At 39.4% G+C, this 17538-nt stretch overlaps 2 protein-coding genes across 7 annotated transcripts; one reads left to right on the plus strand and one right to left on the minus strand.

The window, feature by feature from the left end:
* Positions 1-1026: 1026 nt before the first annotated feature.
* On the minus strand, positions 1027-9012 carry LOC103935678 (putative lysine-specific demethylase JMJ16). 6 transcript variants are annotated; one of them, XR_665490.3, is made up of 14 exons: positions 8622-9012; positions 8317-8377; positions 7192-7666; positions 7010-7081; positions 6733-6810; positions 6083-6601; positions 5758-5982; positions 5283-5444; positions 4339-4707; positions 2764-4114; positions 2552-2655; positions 2104-2301; positions 1597-2013; positions 1027-1499 (listed from the first exon to the last, which is right to left on the minus strand). XR_665490.3 is itself a non-coding variant. In XM_009345481.3 (13 exons), exons 3-13 carry the CDS (start codon positions 7495-7497, stop codon positions 1678-1680), a joined length of 3720 nt encoding a protein of 1239 aa, XP_009343756.2. In that variant the 5' UTR covers positions 7498-7520; positions 8317-8377; positions 8622-9012; the 3' UTR covers positions 1027-1677. The 6 variants fall into 6 exon arrangements, 5 of the variants coding, with proteins under 5 accessions (XP_009343756.2, XP_009343755.2, XP_009343757.2 ...); XM_009345481.3 differs by having other exon boundaries at positions 1027-2013; positions 7192-7520; XM_009345480.3 differs by having other exon boundaries at positions 1027-2013.
* A 4471-nt stretch (positions 9013-13483) lies between these two features.
* On the plus strand, positions 13484-16666 carry LOC125473921. Its single transcript, XM_048577343.1, has 4 exons — positions 13484-13498; positions 14208-14282; positions 14527-14670; positions 15257-16666. The coding sequence occupies exons 1-4, from the start codon at positions 13484-13486 to the stop codon at positions 16664-16666; spliced, it is 1644 nt and encodes a 547-aa protein (XP_048433300.1).
* Positions 16667-17538: the final 872 nt, after the last annotated feature.

Here is a 17538-nt window from a genome sequence, read left to right on the forward strand (position 1 = left end):
TAATAGGCGTGATTAGACAATGTCAGGATACAGGAAGGAAAGAACCGTTGCATCTAGCGTGCTTGTCACGCGCACACAGAAGGCGGTGACGGGTGGGGCCTCTCATGGTACGCCAGCTGCCACAATAATCGAAGCAAGCGTACCATCGGATGGGAGGGAAAATGAAAGAATAAAAAAAAGGATCCCGCAATCTACGGACTCAGGTGGGCGACACGTCCGCCCTAGACGCGGGGTCCCAAGCCAACCAAGGGGATTCCTCCACGTGGACACTCGTGCTGCGTGTCCGCAAGAGCGCGCTTATCGTCGTCCTTCCTAAATCCTCTGTCCTCTGTTCGTTTCCGGAGGGAAGGAGAGAGGGCCACGTGGAGGATTTAGGACGGTTGGATTAGATTACTGTGCGTCCGTACGAGGTGGGTGAGGTGATGTATTTCCTTCTTTGGTTGTCCAATTGGTTTGCTATTTATGACTTTTCATGTCTTTTGGGGTTTGCAAATTTGATTCACTTGTGTCACTTGCGTTTGTGGGGACCATTGGCTTCCTTCTTTGGCCTCTTGTCTATTTTAATGGAGAGAGGGTTCTCGTCGGATCCTATTTGTGAGGATTTCAAAGATCCTTTAATCACATCCATTTATCATATATCGTGCGGTTTATATTCAATTTTAAATTAAAAAATTTACATTAAACTTTTATTGCACGATGTACAATAAATGAATATGATTTGAGGATCCCTGAGATTCTCGAGGATCTGACGAGGATCCTCACAAAGAGGATCAGACGAGGATCCTCGCTCATTTTATTGGACAAGAATAGTAGCGATCGTAGCATTATTTCGCTATGATGACTTTCACACTGGATGAGATGAATATGGTTTGAGAAACACCAAAACGTAATCATTTTTATGCTTTTGCAAGAGATAGTCCAAATGACGTGGTCCGATCCCACTTCTTTCTCCCCATTTAGACATTCTCCTTAACAGCCATGCATTTTAATAGTTAAATTGCAATTTACTTATAGGACATGTGGAGGTATGTAATATGTAATATATACTAATGTGGAATGAATGTCTTTGAGATTTGAGGTGCAATTTGCATTTCCCACACAATGAGGAGGCCAAGGTTTAAACCAATAACCATACAATAGCTAAGGAATTTGCCATGAAAAATGCTACAACTAAAACTATAAATTACCCTCTCACGTTTTATACTTTTCTTACTCTCAACTCAAACTCTAAACTAGCAAAAGTGGGATACAAGGAATTTCATTTTCTTTGTGATAGTCTTGATGGAACCACTATGTTCCATTCCACTATCAACTCATAGCATTTTCTTTGCACGAGTATCTTTAAGTAACAACCAAAACCACCGGCGGGGATGGTACAATTCCGGCAACCCTACAAGAAATAAAGCTCGCAGATGCCAAATCGTCAAATTTGGAGTCATCGACCAACAATCTTTAACTTCTTCCGAGCTACAAACAGGCGTTCCGACAAAAACAAAACTCTGCAATGTCGACATAAGAATAAGCCTTTTCTTCCCTTTCCCCTCATTTTTATAGCATAAAGAATGAGCAGGTTGAGTAAAAGATGTACAATACAACCTGGAATCGGTAGGTAGAATTTACAGTCAAAATCGGGCCGAGCAAGTTTGGTCTCTGATCCTTGTGAGACAAACGAATGCATCATGATGTGGGACGACTATGAATCTCTTCATTAAGAAGTCGTGTCACTAGGCCTCGACCAGCAGGTTGCCGATTCTCACTTAAAATGCTGTACAGTGAGTTTAATTCGTCTAAGTTAGCCTTCTTGAATAGGCTTCGGAGTGTTGTATCGACTCCAGCAGGGACGAGATTATTGTCGGAGGCCTCTTGATCACTTTTTTCCTTTGACATTGTATTGTAGTTCTCACTACTTTCTTTGGATTGAGGTTTTTGTGGAATCTGTACTTGAGGTCGGGAATAGGGGCGAGAGTCCCAATACTCAGAACAGACATGATTTCGGTCCATTGCCTCTATGGCCTGTTCAATAAATCGGAAACTCTTATAAGTCCTGATTCCACGAGTCCCATCATAAAGGAGAATTAACTACGAGTTCTCAAACAAATTTACCTGTACAATAGCTGGTGAAGTAAACCCAAACATTTCAAAGCCATCAAGACTCCCCGGTGGCTGCAAAGGAGGAAGGTTCATTTTTCCCAATTTATGTTGCCTAGTGATTTCTTGATTGACTCTCTCTCTCACCATTTCCCAGCATCTTCCAGCTGAATTATGTATGAAAACCTCACTTGGACAGTGCTCCAAAGAAACCTAAAGGGAGAGAAAAATAACATAATCGATCAGGTAAATCACTAGCACTTTTAATCACAGTAGGAATATGGACAACTTTTCTTGGATCATCGCTACTTAAATACTGGTTTTCTTGGAGTTCATCGAAATTGTTCATGCTAACTACGGTGCTTTCCCATATGCATATAAATTCCTTTACAGACAACTCGAGATTGGATATCAACAGAAAAGGAATACAAATATGTCACTAAACAATGAAAAATCCCAGTACCTTGAACAGTGGTCCACCCTGTCCAGCATCCAGTACTTCTGAGACATAGTGACACCTAACAGTTGGATCCAGAACACTCATGTGCCTAACCCGGCTTCTAAATCCTGCATCAAGCAGAACAAACATGAATTACATGAATGTGGATCTTCTCGGTTGGGACAGCATCTCAAATGCATTAGTCGCAACTTACAGGGAATGCAAATGCAGCTTACCTTTTGGAAAAATGGCTTGGCTGTTACACCATGACTTTCCAGATATCACAACTCCAATTTCCAGAGGCTCAACAATGCAGGAGATTCTCCGCACCACCTTTGCTATTCGGGGACCCTTCTGGCGGTAATATCGGTCCAAATTGTTTTGGCTGGACGATGAGGTTCCAGTTGTCGTTTGTACATTGTCTGCTGAAGTTGTATCAGCAATTCTTATCTTTTCATGTTTCTCCTCATTCTCAAGTTTTATACTGGCACATGGCTGTGGAGGCTGAGGGTCACTCCTTAAATTAGCAACTTTGTGTTCAATGATGGCACTAGCGTTTGGGCCACATTCTGCTTTAGTAGAAACTAATTTGAAATACAGATTTGGTGGATTAGATCCTAATTGTTCACCATGATCCTGTTCAACTTTCATGTGTACAGGATGAGACGAAGAATCCATTTTTTCTCCACCAGGTAATGGACTGAAGCCTTTTTCACCCATAACTGCTGCATCAGTCCCTGGTATATTCAAGATTGGTTCTTTCTCAGAATTAGGAGCACTCACAGTTCCATCCAAACTGATCAATCTCTTAGAAAGTTCCAACTGGCCAGCAGAAGAAATTTCTTTCGAACTATCTGAAAGTGGCTTCTTTGGGTCATCGTCTCCTTCATCATCACTAAGAAGTATAACATCCTCAACTGAAGCCATATTCGTACCAGATACCTTTGCATCTGAGGTCACAGCATATGACATGTCCTCTTGAGACAACTGGCAAACCTGCATTCTTGACTTGGAACTGTTAACAGCTGATTCTTCTCTTTTAACTTGAGGAAAAGTTTCTAATGTTTTCATCTTCTGCTGCGAGGAAGTCTCACCAATGATCCCGGCTGAACTCATAGGACTCTCTTTAGAGATTTCTGTTCCTAGAGGATCTTTGAAGTGTTTGCTTTGCAGCTGTGAGCTAACCTCTTGAAGTATATCACTTCTAGAGGAATAAGATATCTTAGCAACTTTATTGTCTTTGGAAATATAAGAACTCAAAGCCAGCCCAAGATCGAGTCTAGCCCATCTGTATACTGCACTCAACTTTCCTTCCAATGCCTCAAGAAGGATGTTTAGTTCATCCATATCATAACGAAAGAGGAAAAACTTGGCGCTCCAAGCACACGAGCAGAATTTCTTTGCATGATTTAAGCATGCATATCTATCCGGGGAACAATGATGACAACCAGCTGCTGACAGATGAAGATCAAAAAAGCATATGCTGCATTCCCTCTCATTGATGGCATCAAAATTGTTATCCATCTTCAATGCCTGTGAAGAACTAGTGAGAAATTCTCTCCTCACACGCTCCATCTCAACTCGTGCCTAGGCAAAAAAATTATAGAATGTCAGGGGAAAACACGTTGACATTTCAGTTATATAATTAGTGAGTATTTGTTAGTGAAATAGCCAGCGCAACAACCAGATTACCCAAAGTATCATAAAATGAAATCAATACTCATGGCCTTATTAGAGTTGAAAGAGGGCAACCAAAAGAAATCCTTTTCCCAATAAGTAAGCAGGGTAGTAAACTAGAAAGTAGGTTTTACCTTGAGTGTTTTTGCTAATATCCCATCCTTTCCACATGCATCCTTCCATCGTAAGTTATCAGGAGTATTCTTCTTGAGTAAATTGAGTTCCCAATGTGCTTTCACTGCTTCCCTTGCTGCCCCAAGCAACAATTTATCATGGGAAATGGATGTCTTTCGTCCCTGCTCCTGGTATAGCTCTATAGCAATCTGCCCATGGGGCAACCAATCCACAGGAGCAACATTCACAGCCTCGGCACAATTAAAACCACAGTTGAACCCTGAATGGTATGCTCGAGGAAAGGTCAAAACAAACTCTCCAGCATTCTGACAACATCTATACACAGGTACCCCTTCAGACTTCAGAATGGAGGGTGAAAGCTGTGTGATCTGCATGATCAAAGAAAACGATCTTGATACAGACAATTTCATAGAACAGATATTATGGTTGAAACCCTGCAGTTGTAAACTTGTAAAAGATGACAACTACTAAATGAAAATGTAGATGTTATATTTGAAACCCTGCAAAAATGTAGAGGATACAGAAGATACATAACAGAAGTCCGTCTAATATGGCAAAAAACAGATGTAAGATAACTCAAGTTATCCATCTCTTAAGTAAAAAATATTCACCAAGTCTTCAATATTAAAGAATCTATTTAGCTACGAAAAAGAGCTAACGAAGGCCACATCCTGATTACATACAGGTCCCGTCATAATTGACCCTTCAATCCGTCTTTCCAACAGAATGCTAGGTGATATTACTTCCAGGGAACCTTGAGTGACGTTAAAAGTTGAAAAAACAAACAGACTACATTCAATAAATCCCATACAGCACATCAGCGCAGACCAGGAGCATATAACATAGATATTTACCGCATACTGGAGGTAATGAGTAAATGCAGCCAGCCACAATCACTAAATCTCAAACAGCACATTAGCACAGGCCAGGAGTTGTTACTCACCAGCTTATGAAGCAAGTCAGGTTGCTCTTCAAATAGGCCAGGGAGGTGCTTTCTCATTGCTTCTTCAAATTTACAGGCATCACTACCAGGGATACCGTACCACAACTTTGGAGCACCCCAATGCATATAATTTAAAGAGTACAAGTGGTGATCTTCAACATGCTGTTCTCGGAAAAAAAAAAAAAAGAGGAATCAGCCGTCAATAATATGTCTCACATATATATAAGCTATGGCCTCATGCAAAAATTTTAAATAAGTTGGCTGCATGAAAAATAAATGCCGGCATTGCTTTCAGGTAACAAGTTTGTCAAGAGAGAGAGAGAGAGAAAAAAGCTGTTGCTATCACAAGATCCATGAGAGGCTCGTGCTAGCACATGCAATACGCAAGCATGGGGTTGACCATACGATGAGTGGTGGTGACAGTGCAGCTATCCTTGGATGATTAATCTGTTGTAAGGAAGAAAGATTGTCTTACCCAGCAAAAGGAAGAAAAGCACATCCCTATGTATAACCATGGCACCAGAACACCAGATATATCACTGCTTTCATAAGAAAGAACAGATCCAGGAAGTCTTGGGAAGTTGTTCAAGTTCCAGCCTGAATTTATGTACTGCTCTTCTGAAGGAAAGGCCTCTTTACTGGACATCTTGGGAAAACCACTGCCAAAAACTCCAGTTTCCAGATCAGCACCATATAGAACCTAGAGCAGATTACAAGCACTGTGGTTAGGGTAATGTGTGTGAGAGAGAGAGAGAGAGAGTGAGAGAAGCTGGTATTTGCCTAAATTTCTCAAGTTATACCTCAATTTCTTCAGTAGGTCTCTCTACCATCCGCCAATATTCGCCCTCAATACTTCCTACTGATGGCTCCCAGCACTCTTTAAGTTTAGCAAAGTTACCTCCTATACTAGGAATATGTTCGTTCTTGCTGAAGTATTGAGCCTTGAAGTCGTCAGCATATCTTTCAAACGTTTCTAGAGTAAACTCTGGACCAGGTTCAAACCCAAACCGTTCAGCCTCACAACCCCCATCATCCCCAGATCCTCTGCCACCACTTTGATGATCAGTCCCCATCCGTGTGCATCTTCTTCTTTTCTTCCTCATATGACTATGGCTTTTAGGAACCTTTCTCATTGAATCTCGATTTTGCAGTTTATCGACTCTCTGGACTCGAGTAAAAAATTTAGAGGTCCCCCAAATAGGCTTTTCCTTGAGTAGACAGGGAGGTTTCCAAGAAGAGGGAGGAACAATGCGACAAATACCATATGGTTCAGCTTTTGAGCGTATGCTCGCTATATAATTCAATGTGTCTTTGAACTCCTGAAATTAGGTAGCAAACCAAGTCAGAAATCTGAATTCTCCAACTTTTTATTAACAAGTAACACCAGTAAGAATACACCAACAAACTTCGAAACTGTAATAACTCAAATTCCACAAGTAACAAAATGCACCTCTTCAGTAGGCCTGAAGACAGGAGCGTCCTGAAGGTCGGGCCTTTGACCCTCCAGTGGATGCCATCTGGCAGAGACCTGTTCAAAGACTTAATCATCAATTCTATAACTTATAAGACATAGGACAAAATACCAAAATCCCAGGCAGTTTGCTGATTCACAAGAGTAAAGTGGGAACAAGATACTTATGATAAAGGATAACATAGGAACAAAGGATTACATAAGAACCAAGCAAATAGAAGGGTGAGAATAGAGGGCACGAAGTTTGAAGAGTAACCTTTTGGCAATTACTACATTGTGGACACCCGCGTATAACCCCCTTGGGAAGAACAGACCTTGGGGGACAATTCTGTAATAAAAGTAGTATATGAGACACCATTTGCAAGTATAGAATTAAAGCAGGGAAATGCATATAAATGATTAAAACACATAAAATCAGAGGAGCACTGAAAAATTTACTTCTTGAAGTTGCTCCCAATCAGATTCATCCTCTGACTTGTTATTTCGCCCATGGTTTATGCATTGTCTGTGTCGAACAGACCTCCTTGCAACCTCACCAGTGTCAATGTCAGTCTCCATCTGAACTGATTGTGATATAGAGGGACTAGCAGTTGCTGAGGAACTAATTGTGTTTTCACTATCTTGTTTCTCACTTTCATTTGCCCTTTTTAAGCTGAAAGATGCAAATGACTCAAATCCGGGTGGAACTGAAGGAAACTCATCATTATCCTCTTGTATGCAAACTCTCATGAGTTCTGTCCCCATTTAGAATTCTCCAAACTGTTCGACTACGTGGAAAGAATCAATTAATGTAAAACAGAAGTAGGATGATCGCTTATCTTCTGGCTTACGAACTTCAACATAATGAAATACGCTGTTTTTATCTGACTACTAAATCGCTTCAGGCAACTTAGCAGAAAATCAAAGGTTTTGTCTGCAAAATAAAAAAACAGACATCTTAGGGTTTCGAAAGCATGCTTCAGCAAACCAAATTCATTTGGCTTCATTAGCATTAACAGACTTCGGGGACACCAAATTCAGCACATATGTTCGTAACAATAATATATTTTCCAGTTTTTCAGAAATGTTGCTACTCACATTTACATCAAATTCTGAACAAGAACATTTACATATTCAAGATATGTTAGGAAAAAGTTCAACTAAATAATCTGTCAAAACGAAACAAAAAAGAGACTGACAAAACAAAACAAAGAAGAGAAACGAGCAGGTAACTCTAAATATCATATAGATCAACTCCATTATATTATTTGATCCGAACCTACACGATCTCAGACTCAACCATCATCACAAATCATTCATGCACAATACACAAAAAATTCATGAAAACAAACATAAATTAACCAAGTGAACAGACATTATGATAATTTCATCACATTTAACTTGAAATTTTCTTAATTGAATTAAAATATTACTAAATATATCAAATCAATGATTAAAAATACCAGGCCTTTGTAATTAACGATAATTTTGTAGCTTCAGACAAAACTACAGAGAGAGAAGAGATTTGCCCAAAAAGTCAAATTAGACGAAAATTAATTAAATTTCAATAAAATTAGGGCTTACATCGTGATGATCCAAGATTCTACAATCCCCACTGAGCTAATCCAGCTCAAACTTCCATTCACTACACCCAGAATTTGCAGAAACCAGATCAATTCAACAAAAAATTGATTCCAAAAACTGACTCAAAAAATAAACTAAATTCAACAAAAATTTCAAATCCGTGAGAAATTAAGCACACGGATTTGATTGAACAGATCTAAAAACCCTAACCCTAATCCTAACCAAGACGGACCAGTCAGACAAAAAGCAGGGAAAAATGGAAAGCACTTTTGCTACAGAAGAATTGGTCAGGGATGGGTACCCACCAGCAACAAAACCGAAAATGACAATCAAGGACAGCCTCTCAAACAGCCTTGAATTTCATCTGAGACTCGTATACAAGCAAAATCCAGAAACCATGGGGCAAGGGTAAATCTGGAAAAAGATGGACAAAAATTGTGGAACCAAAATTTGGGGCTAAAATACCAAAGCTGGAGGAAACCCTAACCCTAATAAGCTTGGAGATTGATTCAGTGCAATTTAATTTTTATTAAAGCTGACAAATAACAGATGATATAATAACAGTTGGGACTTGGGATAATAATGTTCCCCTTTTGGATTCCGAAAAATCAATTGGAAATTAAGATCTAGGGTTTTTAATTTTTTTTGGGGGAAATGGGGAGTTTGGGGATCCTATTGTTTTCGTGATGAATTTTTTGGATAAATATGTGAATTAAAAAAGTGGGTGTATATTTTTAATTTAATTTTTTTACCTGACTTTTGGTTGGTTGGTCGGTTTCTTTGAGATTGCGCGTGAAACCAGCGAGATTTTATCGAACAAAAATATGTTAATTCCATGGGCGCCCTTGTTAATTGTAGGGGTGTTCGGTATGGAATCTCAAATCAAAAATAAAATTCTGAAATGTTTTCGGTATTTAGGGATGGATCGGGATTGCGTTTTCAGTATTTGGCTTTTGGGCAAAATTTTGAGATTTTTGAGTTGTGGGCCAAAATTTGGGCCTTTGACTTAAAATTTTGTTGCCTAATTTCATATCATTTGAAATTTAGACTTTTGATCTTTACCAATTTGAAATTTCGTACCAATTAAAAAACCAAACCATTCTTACCAAGTCAAATTGACATTTCATACTTTTATTTCTAATATAGTCTACTCTCAAATTATTTAAATTCAACATTCAATATGCATGTAACCAAAATAAATATACATATATATTTTCGGTTCGGGATTCCCGAACTATTGAATATGTAATCCCGATTCCCGTACCGAAAGGTTTGGGATCGGTTCTATATGGATCCCAAAAATTTTGGTATTATCGGTTTTGGAATTTTTTAGTATGTGATCAGGATTTTTTTTTGTTTGGTTTGGGATTTTCAGAAGAAAAAAAATTCCAATCCTAGTTAATTGCTTCGGTTGGTCTTTGTTTCGTCGAATGGCTCATTCATGAGTACCTTTAAAATGATTAAAGTGTCTTTTACGAAAATATTTTTGGATTCAAAATACTTAATAAAAGTGCAAGTGAATATTATAAAAAAAAACTTTAGTGCTTTGTGTAAGAAGCATGTAATTAGTAGTTATTTTAGGAAGAACTTTACCTGTATTTGGAACAAAAACATTTTCTCCAATCATTTTAAGAGCGATTTTAAACAAACCCTAAATGTTACAGCGTATAACTATTGGGTTTGGGATAAATATATCCTATGGATCTTATTTTGTTATATTTGGTTGTTGGGGTATATGATGAATTACTCGTTCTATAAAAAAAATCTTATTTGTATGTTTAATTATTATGCGTTTAGTAAATAAATATTTATATTTTTTTATTCGTCCAATATGATCAACATTATTTGTGTTATCGTGTATTCTCTTTAGCGTTTAATAAATTTAATATTAATAGGTAGTAGGTAGTACGGTGGATTTATACTTTTTGATTGATTCTCGTTTTCTTTTTTAATCAGTCATCCTCTTTACACGTTTACTTATTTTTTATATACTTTTAACTTCTAACGCATGCATAAAATATTAATCAAACAAATAATTTTCATGGTGATTTTATACTTTTTGATCGATTCTTGTTTTCTTTATGTAAGAGAATGACTATAAACTTAAAAGCATAATTTCATGGTAAATTATACAGAGAGCTTCTTCTATAACTTTCGAGTCTTTCTCGTTTGTTAATTAACATTGTTAAGATGAAGCTTCTAATGACTCTAAAAACTCAAAATTACCTAAGAAAAGATATCAAAACAACAAAGCATCAACATAATGCTAATACATGAGAGTTGAACGTAAAACATGTCAATTCATTTGACTCAATTATTGAGCTAATTGAGGTGGTGGCCTTGGTGGTCCTTCTTCGATTTGTTTGCTCACAGAAAATATGGCTTAATTTGATTGGCCTTAAGGATTGATCCCTTTAATTAATCACCTTAATTAGCCGAATTAATTAAAACGAGATAAATAGTTAGCCATCTTCAACGTTTGATACGGTCCACACACAAAGAACTCATGACTCATGAGTGCAAGGGGACTATATATTTAAAACATAGATAAGTTCAATGGTTTGGTAGGAAAAGGCCCTTGGAATGACCAATAACAACCCTATGACCTTGTGCCCCTTCAAGTAAGACAATAACCAAAAGCCAAGAACCAAATAATTCATTTTCATATTTTCTTTTGGGTACTATTTATCCATGAGTAGTGCTATCTACACACTCTTTTTTACTTTTTACACACTTCTCACAATTTTCGGTCGTTAGATCAAATGAATTGAAGATGATCAAAAAACAATAATTAATAAGAGTGTGTGACGGTGATTGGTTGACCACATAAAATGAGTCGAATGACTTTCAAGCACTCGTTGTATAAAATGAATGGCTCGCTTTTGTTATGACGTGAATAACATACGACTAGGAACATGAAATGCTCATTTTAGCCACTATGAAGATGTGACCCATTTGGTTGTTATTAGTGTTCTAAAAATCGACCTAGGCGGTGAAGACTCACTACAATTTAGGGTAAATCGTTTCGAAAAATTGGTCTGGACTTTGGAGCTAGGTAGCCTCCTAGGCGGGTTAGGTGGTCCTAGGCGGCGGGCTAGGCAGCACCTAGGCGGCTCCTAGGCGGTCATAGGTGGATTTTATTTATTTTTTACTTTTTAATTAATTGTGTGCTTTTTTATTTTTTAGTTTTATGGTGGTATAATTATGGAATTGGTGTACCTAATTTGCAAAGGATGGATTGACTACAAGTTCATCCAATTGTGAAATGAATTTGGAGAACTTTTGAGGGGATACATACCAAAAAAAGAAGAAGAAATAAACTAGATACAACAATGTTAAATAATTTAGTCTATATCCAATCCAATGCAAGGATTATGAACAAGAAAAATTTAGTCTATCATCCAATAATACTCCTCATTATGATTATATGTTTACTGTTTTTTAAATATTGAACTTGTTGGATGGATGTACTTTGTGTATTTTTCTACTTCTATTTTTTCATTTTATCATTCTTGTATTGTTCATACAAAGTATAGTTTTTTTTTTCTTTTTTCGTGTAAATAGGCACTTATTTATAACATATATAATAAATTTACATAAATTGGCCTAGACCACCTAGGCACCCAAAGTCGCCTAAGCACTAGGCCCTGCCGTTGCCCGACTAGCGCCTAACATTTTTTAGAACCTTGGTTGTTGTTAACACAATTTTCATAAGAAAAGTTCTACGATGCTCCTGATTATACGCTACTCTAAACCTTTTAATCATTAGATCTTGATTTTTGTACTTTTGACCATAATCTAATAGTTAAAAATTTCAAAATATTCGATACTCTAAAGTACATTTTTTTCATAAGTATAGTTCCATTAGATAAAACTCAACTCAAAAAACCCAGCAACAAAACTATCACAACAAAACAACATCAAAAGGAGACACCCAAATGCCATACAAGACCCTAATGAAAATTTTATTTGAACTCTCGTAACCTCTTCATAAACCCCCAATAATCAAATCCTACTAATCTTTATCCTATATTAATTTGATAGATGTTAAGATTATCATGTATTGTTGTATTCATGATTATCTAGTCTTCTAGTAGATGTAAATCATTGTTTCTTGATTATCTCACCATGTACACAAACTTTATATATATATATATATATATATAATCATCTTGAGCATCGCTTTCTTAATTGGCTCACCATTGTCAAGGTTATCATGGAAACTAAATCATGGTAAACTTCAAATCTTTTTCAACTTTTTATTTATGCTTTTTCTTATTTTTAATCCCGTGATTCAAAGTGGTGTGCTATATATGTTTTATGTTAGAACAGTTTTCTTAAACCTTTTCAAGAATTCAAAATTAGCTACGGTCAGAAACAATTGGGTTTAGGAAGAGCATAAATAAAAAGTTGAAAAATATTCTAAAATAAAACGTAAATGTGGAGCTAAAAATAATCAAGAGACGACACATGAATTTTTGGATGGAAAGGACAAAATTATCCTTGAGGAGCACCAAAATTCCTACGCACGAGCAATGGACAATCATCCCATAATCAAGTCAAAAGTGCCCAAAATAGGTATTTATTCAAAACCTATTTCATCCATCTTCTCCACAAGGTAACCCCCAAAACATTCCTTTTAAATTATGTTAATTAGCTAATTAATAGATTTGTTACCTAATTAATCTATTAATGGCTAATTAAACTACCAATTAACTACAAAATACACTCAAAAACACCACAAAGGGCCGGCCACCTTCTCCCCCAAGGAGGCCTGCCATGCCCTATATATACTACTCCATTTTCTCTAAAAACTTAGGTCTACAGTCTTGCTAAATACTTAAAATTCTCCAAATATTTTTCCCTCAAAATTCTAACTTTAGTATCGGAGGTTCTTCGGCCAAAGCCCCCCTTCATCATAGGCACGTGAGGCTATCGGCCTTGACCTAAGGTGTTATTTGTTTTGTAGTCGTGGGCGCGTGAGACTATTGACCTTGACCTAAGGTGTTAATTGGTTTGTAGGTGTAATTTTATCCAAGAATAAGGAGGAAGAAATTTACATCCACAATATATAGCACACAACTTTGAATCACATGATTGAAAATAAGAAAAAGGATAAATAAAATGTTGAAACAGATTTGAAGTTTACCATGATCTTGTTTCCGTGATGACCTTGGCAAAGGTGAGCCAAAACGATGCTCAAGCTGATTAAGGAGGATATATAGACACACACACACACACACACACATAAGTCTTTCAGACCTATCCATATATATATATATGTATATATAAGTTTTTGTACATGGTGAGATAATTAATGAGAACAGTAGTGATTTAAATCAACTAACAGATTAGCTAATTATGAAAATACAACTATACATGATAATACTACCGTCTATCAAATCAATGATTAGTGTCTAGAGGATTTTAGACGAGAAGTTCTCTTTTATGTAGGGCAGACCATCGTTGAAGAAAAACTTTATTGTAAAATCTTATAAACAACGGTCTCTCTATCTCGAAACATATTGGTTCAAAAATAATAAAGAGTGCTTCATCTAGAGTGGTAAGTTTTTAGATGATTTGCCTTGATTACTGTGTTTCTCACCCTTGAATGTAGGTAAGAGTTGATCATGTGATTGTTCTTTTCCTTACCACAATTTTTGCAGGCTACAACTGCTCTAAACCCTAAACAAAAAAAAACTTAATAGATGATCAGGGTACTAGATTTTTTTCTCTCCTCTGTGAGAGCTTTCTCTCCTCTGTGAGAGTCCGCCTGAGTGCGAGTCCTTTCTCCCCGGAGTGATTCCGTGTTGTGATTCGGTTTCCCGTTGATCAAACCATCCTTAAGCCCTCAGATCTGACAGTTTTGAACCCGTTGCTGTGATCTGCAGGGCCTTTATTATCATCGCTCAGTCTGTGAGCTGCTCCGGAAGAAATTGAAGATTTTACTGTCTGTGTTTGCACCGGTTTTTGCAATTTGGGTGCCTTGTTTGTGTTTCCGGTACTGGGCTTGTGTTTCTGCAGCTGCAACTCCATGTTTGAATCAACCTTGGTTTCCCCTCACGACACCCATCATAAATCGTTAGAGCAGAGGATATACACGGCTTCGAGATTCTGGCGGACGACGATCGGCATGGCGTCGTAGGTTGATCTGACGGCTGAGATCCCGGGAAAGTTCTCGCACCTTTGAGCTCCGGTGTGCACGTACAGCACCGCGAACGGCTTTTCTCGATCTCTGAAAACATCCTCTTCTCCAAACAATTCCGCAGAGCATCCAGCACAGCTGCATCTTTTCGCTCCGGTGTGAGAGTGATTGACCCTTCGCCAGTTCCGCCTCTGTGCGTGTGGCTACAGGTGAGTGTCGATCGTGTGTTTTGTGCTGTGCAGGTTAAGATCTTGGGGTGTTGGGTAACTGAGGCTCTGGAAGCAGGATGGCGTGGGGTGAAAGGGCCTAGGGTGACGAAAAGGATTTGGGGCTTTTTAAATTGGTGTGTTGTACTCCACGAGGGTTGCAGTGGCTGTGGTGTTGATCTGATTGGGGGTTTTACCTCTGTCAATTTGGGTTTGTGGGATCTGTGCGCTTGGGGGTTTCTGCTATTGTGGTTCGATTGGGGGGGGTGGTGGAATCCGTCAACTGGAAGGTAGTAGGATGGGTGATGTAAGGGATTAGGGTGACGGTAAGGGGGTGGGGTTTCTCAAACTAGGGTGAATATCTCTTCGAGGGGGAATGGGGTGGGGTGGTTTTTCTCTAATTAGTGTGTCTCTCTCTTCGAGAGGTGATGGGGTGGGTAATTTGAATCGGGTTGGGGGGTTTTAATTCTGTCAGTCTGGGTTTGAGGGGGCAGGATCAGTGGATGGAAAGTCTCAGTGACAGGGAGGAGAAGAAAGAAATCAGGTGGTATTCGGGGTGGCTATCTGTGTGTTCTGAGTTTGTGTCCAGCAAGTCAAGGATTCTTCTTCGTCTCAGGCTGGCCGAGTGGGGCAGCGCTGTTCCTTTGTGATGGCGAAAAGTGGAGTGGATGAACTGGTGGTTCAACTGAACCAAACACTGGATTTATCAACCATGGAGCAGGGTGTTAAATTGGTTGGGAAAGTCCTAACGCCAAAACCATTGAACAAGTGGGGAGTCAGGAATATTCTCAGAGCGGCTTGGAAAGAATTGGGTGAGGTGGAAATAAAATGGGTAAGGGAGAATGTCTTTATTATTTCGGTCAAAGATGAAAATGTAGCCTCAAAAATCCTTGAGCAGGTTCCCTGGGCAGTGATGAAAAAGGTGTTCTCTGTCGTGAAATGGCCTCCGGAGCTCGCTTTGGAGGAGCTGGAGCTGGATGATGTTCCATTTTGGGTTCAAATAAGGGGAATTCCGCTGGGCTTAGCCTCTATCGAGAACGTGCAGCGTGTAACCAAAGAGGCTGGGAAATTTATAGCCATGGAGGATCCCGGACACGCTCGTGGATTTGTGCGAATCAGAATTTTAGTTGATATGGAGAAGCCATTATTTAAGGGATGCTGGATTCGAAGGGACTCAAATAAGGAAACCTGGGTGGAATTCCGGTATGAACGGCTTCAAGATTTTTGCTACAGGTGTGGACGGATTGGGCATATCAATACAGAATGTTCCGTTGAGATGTCTGGAGATGGGGAGGTGGCGTATGGAGAGTGGATGAAGGCACCGCCGGTAAGGGAGGTGGCGATATCGAAGAAAGTGGAGTATGTGGGCAGGGGGGAACGCCGGCAGGCCGGGGCGGTGCGCGGACCGGGTATCACGGCTGCACAGAATCAAAGTAGTTTACGGATTTCGAAGGCTCAAGGAATGGAGTGCAATCAAACCATGGAGCCAGGGGGAGCATCAAAGAGTCGTGGCACAGGTCAAAAAAAATGGCGTAGAAGAATGCGGGGGGAGGCAGAGGATACGTCTTCCTGCTCTGAAATGGAAAGCATTAAAACAGTGGGTGAAGGAAGGTCGGGCGAGGTCCAGGGGGGCAATAACTTTCTGTCCGCCCAGGATGATGAACCATTATGGGGTAGTAAAAGAAGTGGGGATGCACAGGATATGATGCTAACTCAAGCTCCACAGAAGAAATTCAAGGGCCCGGATACGGAAGAGAATTACCAAGGAAGGGTGGCAGAGACAGGGAGGAGGTTAAATTGCAAGGAAGGAGACCTATCGGTGGAACGAGCGGTCCATACGACGGGTGAAGATAAGGAAGAAAAAAGTGAGAATCTTAGAGGACATGAAATAATGGAAGGGGAGTCGGAGATTGTTAAAGGAAGGATGGTGACAAAGAAGGCGGGCAAGTTGGCTCGGGGCGGTGGCGGCTGGCCTTCAACAGCCGCAGGCCAGCCATGAGTTATATATTCTGGAACTGTCGTGGGCTAGGGTCGGCAACGACAGTAAGGGCTCTCCATGGGCTTATTTGCAAAAAGAGACCCTCTATGATCTTTTTATCAGAGACTAAGATGAAAGATCATAGAATTCTAGGTGTGAGGAGGCGATTGGGTTACTTACATGGCTTTGATGTTTCGCCAATTGGAATGGCTGGAGGATTGAGTTTATGGTGGGAGGACAATCTGGAGGTTAATATTATCTTTTCGTCCAAGCATATTATTGATGCTGTGATGAGAATTAAAGGGCAAACGCAATGGAGTCGGATTACGGGTGTGTACGGAACGTCGTATAGAGTTGAGAAAAATCTGTTTTGGGAATGGATGGTTAACCAATTTACTCCCACAGATATACCTTGGATTTGTGGCGGGGATTTCAATGAATTCCTGTGGGATTATGAGAAGTCTGGAGGAGTTGAGGTCTTGTACAACAGACCAAGATTCTTAGAAGAGTTTCTGTCTTCCTCTCAGTTGATGGACTTGGGTTTCAATGGACCAACATTCACGTGGAGATGGCTGAGAAAAGGGGATTGGGTGGAGGAGTGATTAGACAGGGTCATGGCGAATGAAAAGTGGCAGCAACTCTGGCCGAACTCCCATGTTATGCATGAAACGGTTTTAGCCTCGGATCACTGCCCAATTGTTCTTAGTTCTATATCTGATGGGCAGAAAGGAAGGAAGATGTTCAGGTTTGAGGCGTTTTGGGTCTCGGAGGAAGAGTGCAAGAAATTGGTGGAAATGTGCTGGGACCGGCGGCATCATGGTAGCCCTGTGAATAGGTGGGTAAGATCTTTAAATGAATGTCGTTATCGTTTGAGCAGGTGGAATCGTACCAAA

This window comes from the organism of the source record quoted next, unplaced genomic scaffold (assembly GCF_019419815.1).
Source record: "Pyrus x bretschneideri cultivar Hongxiangsu unplaced genomic scaffold, Pyrus_bretschneideri_v1 Contig11, whole genome shotgun sequence".
NCBI lineage: Eukaryota > Viridiplantae > Streptophyta > Magnoliopsida > Rosales > Rosaceae > Pyrus > Pyrus x bretschneideri.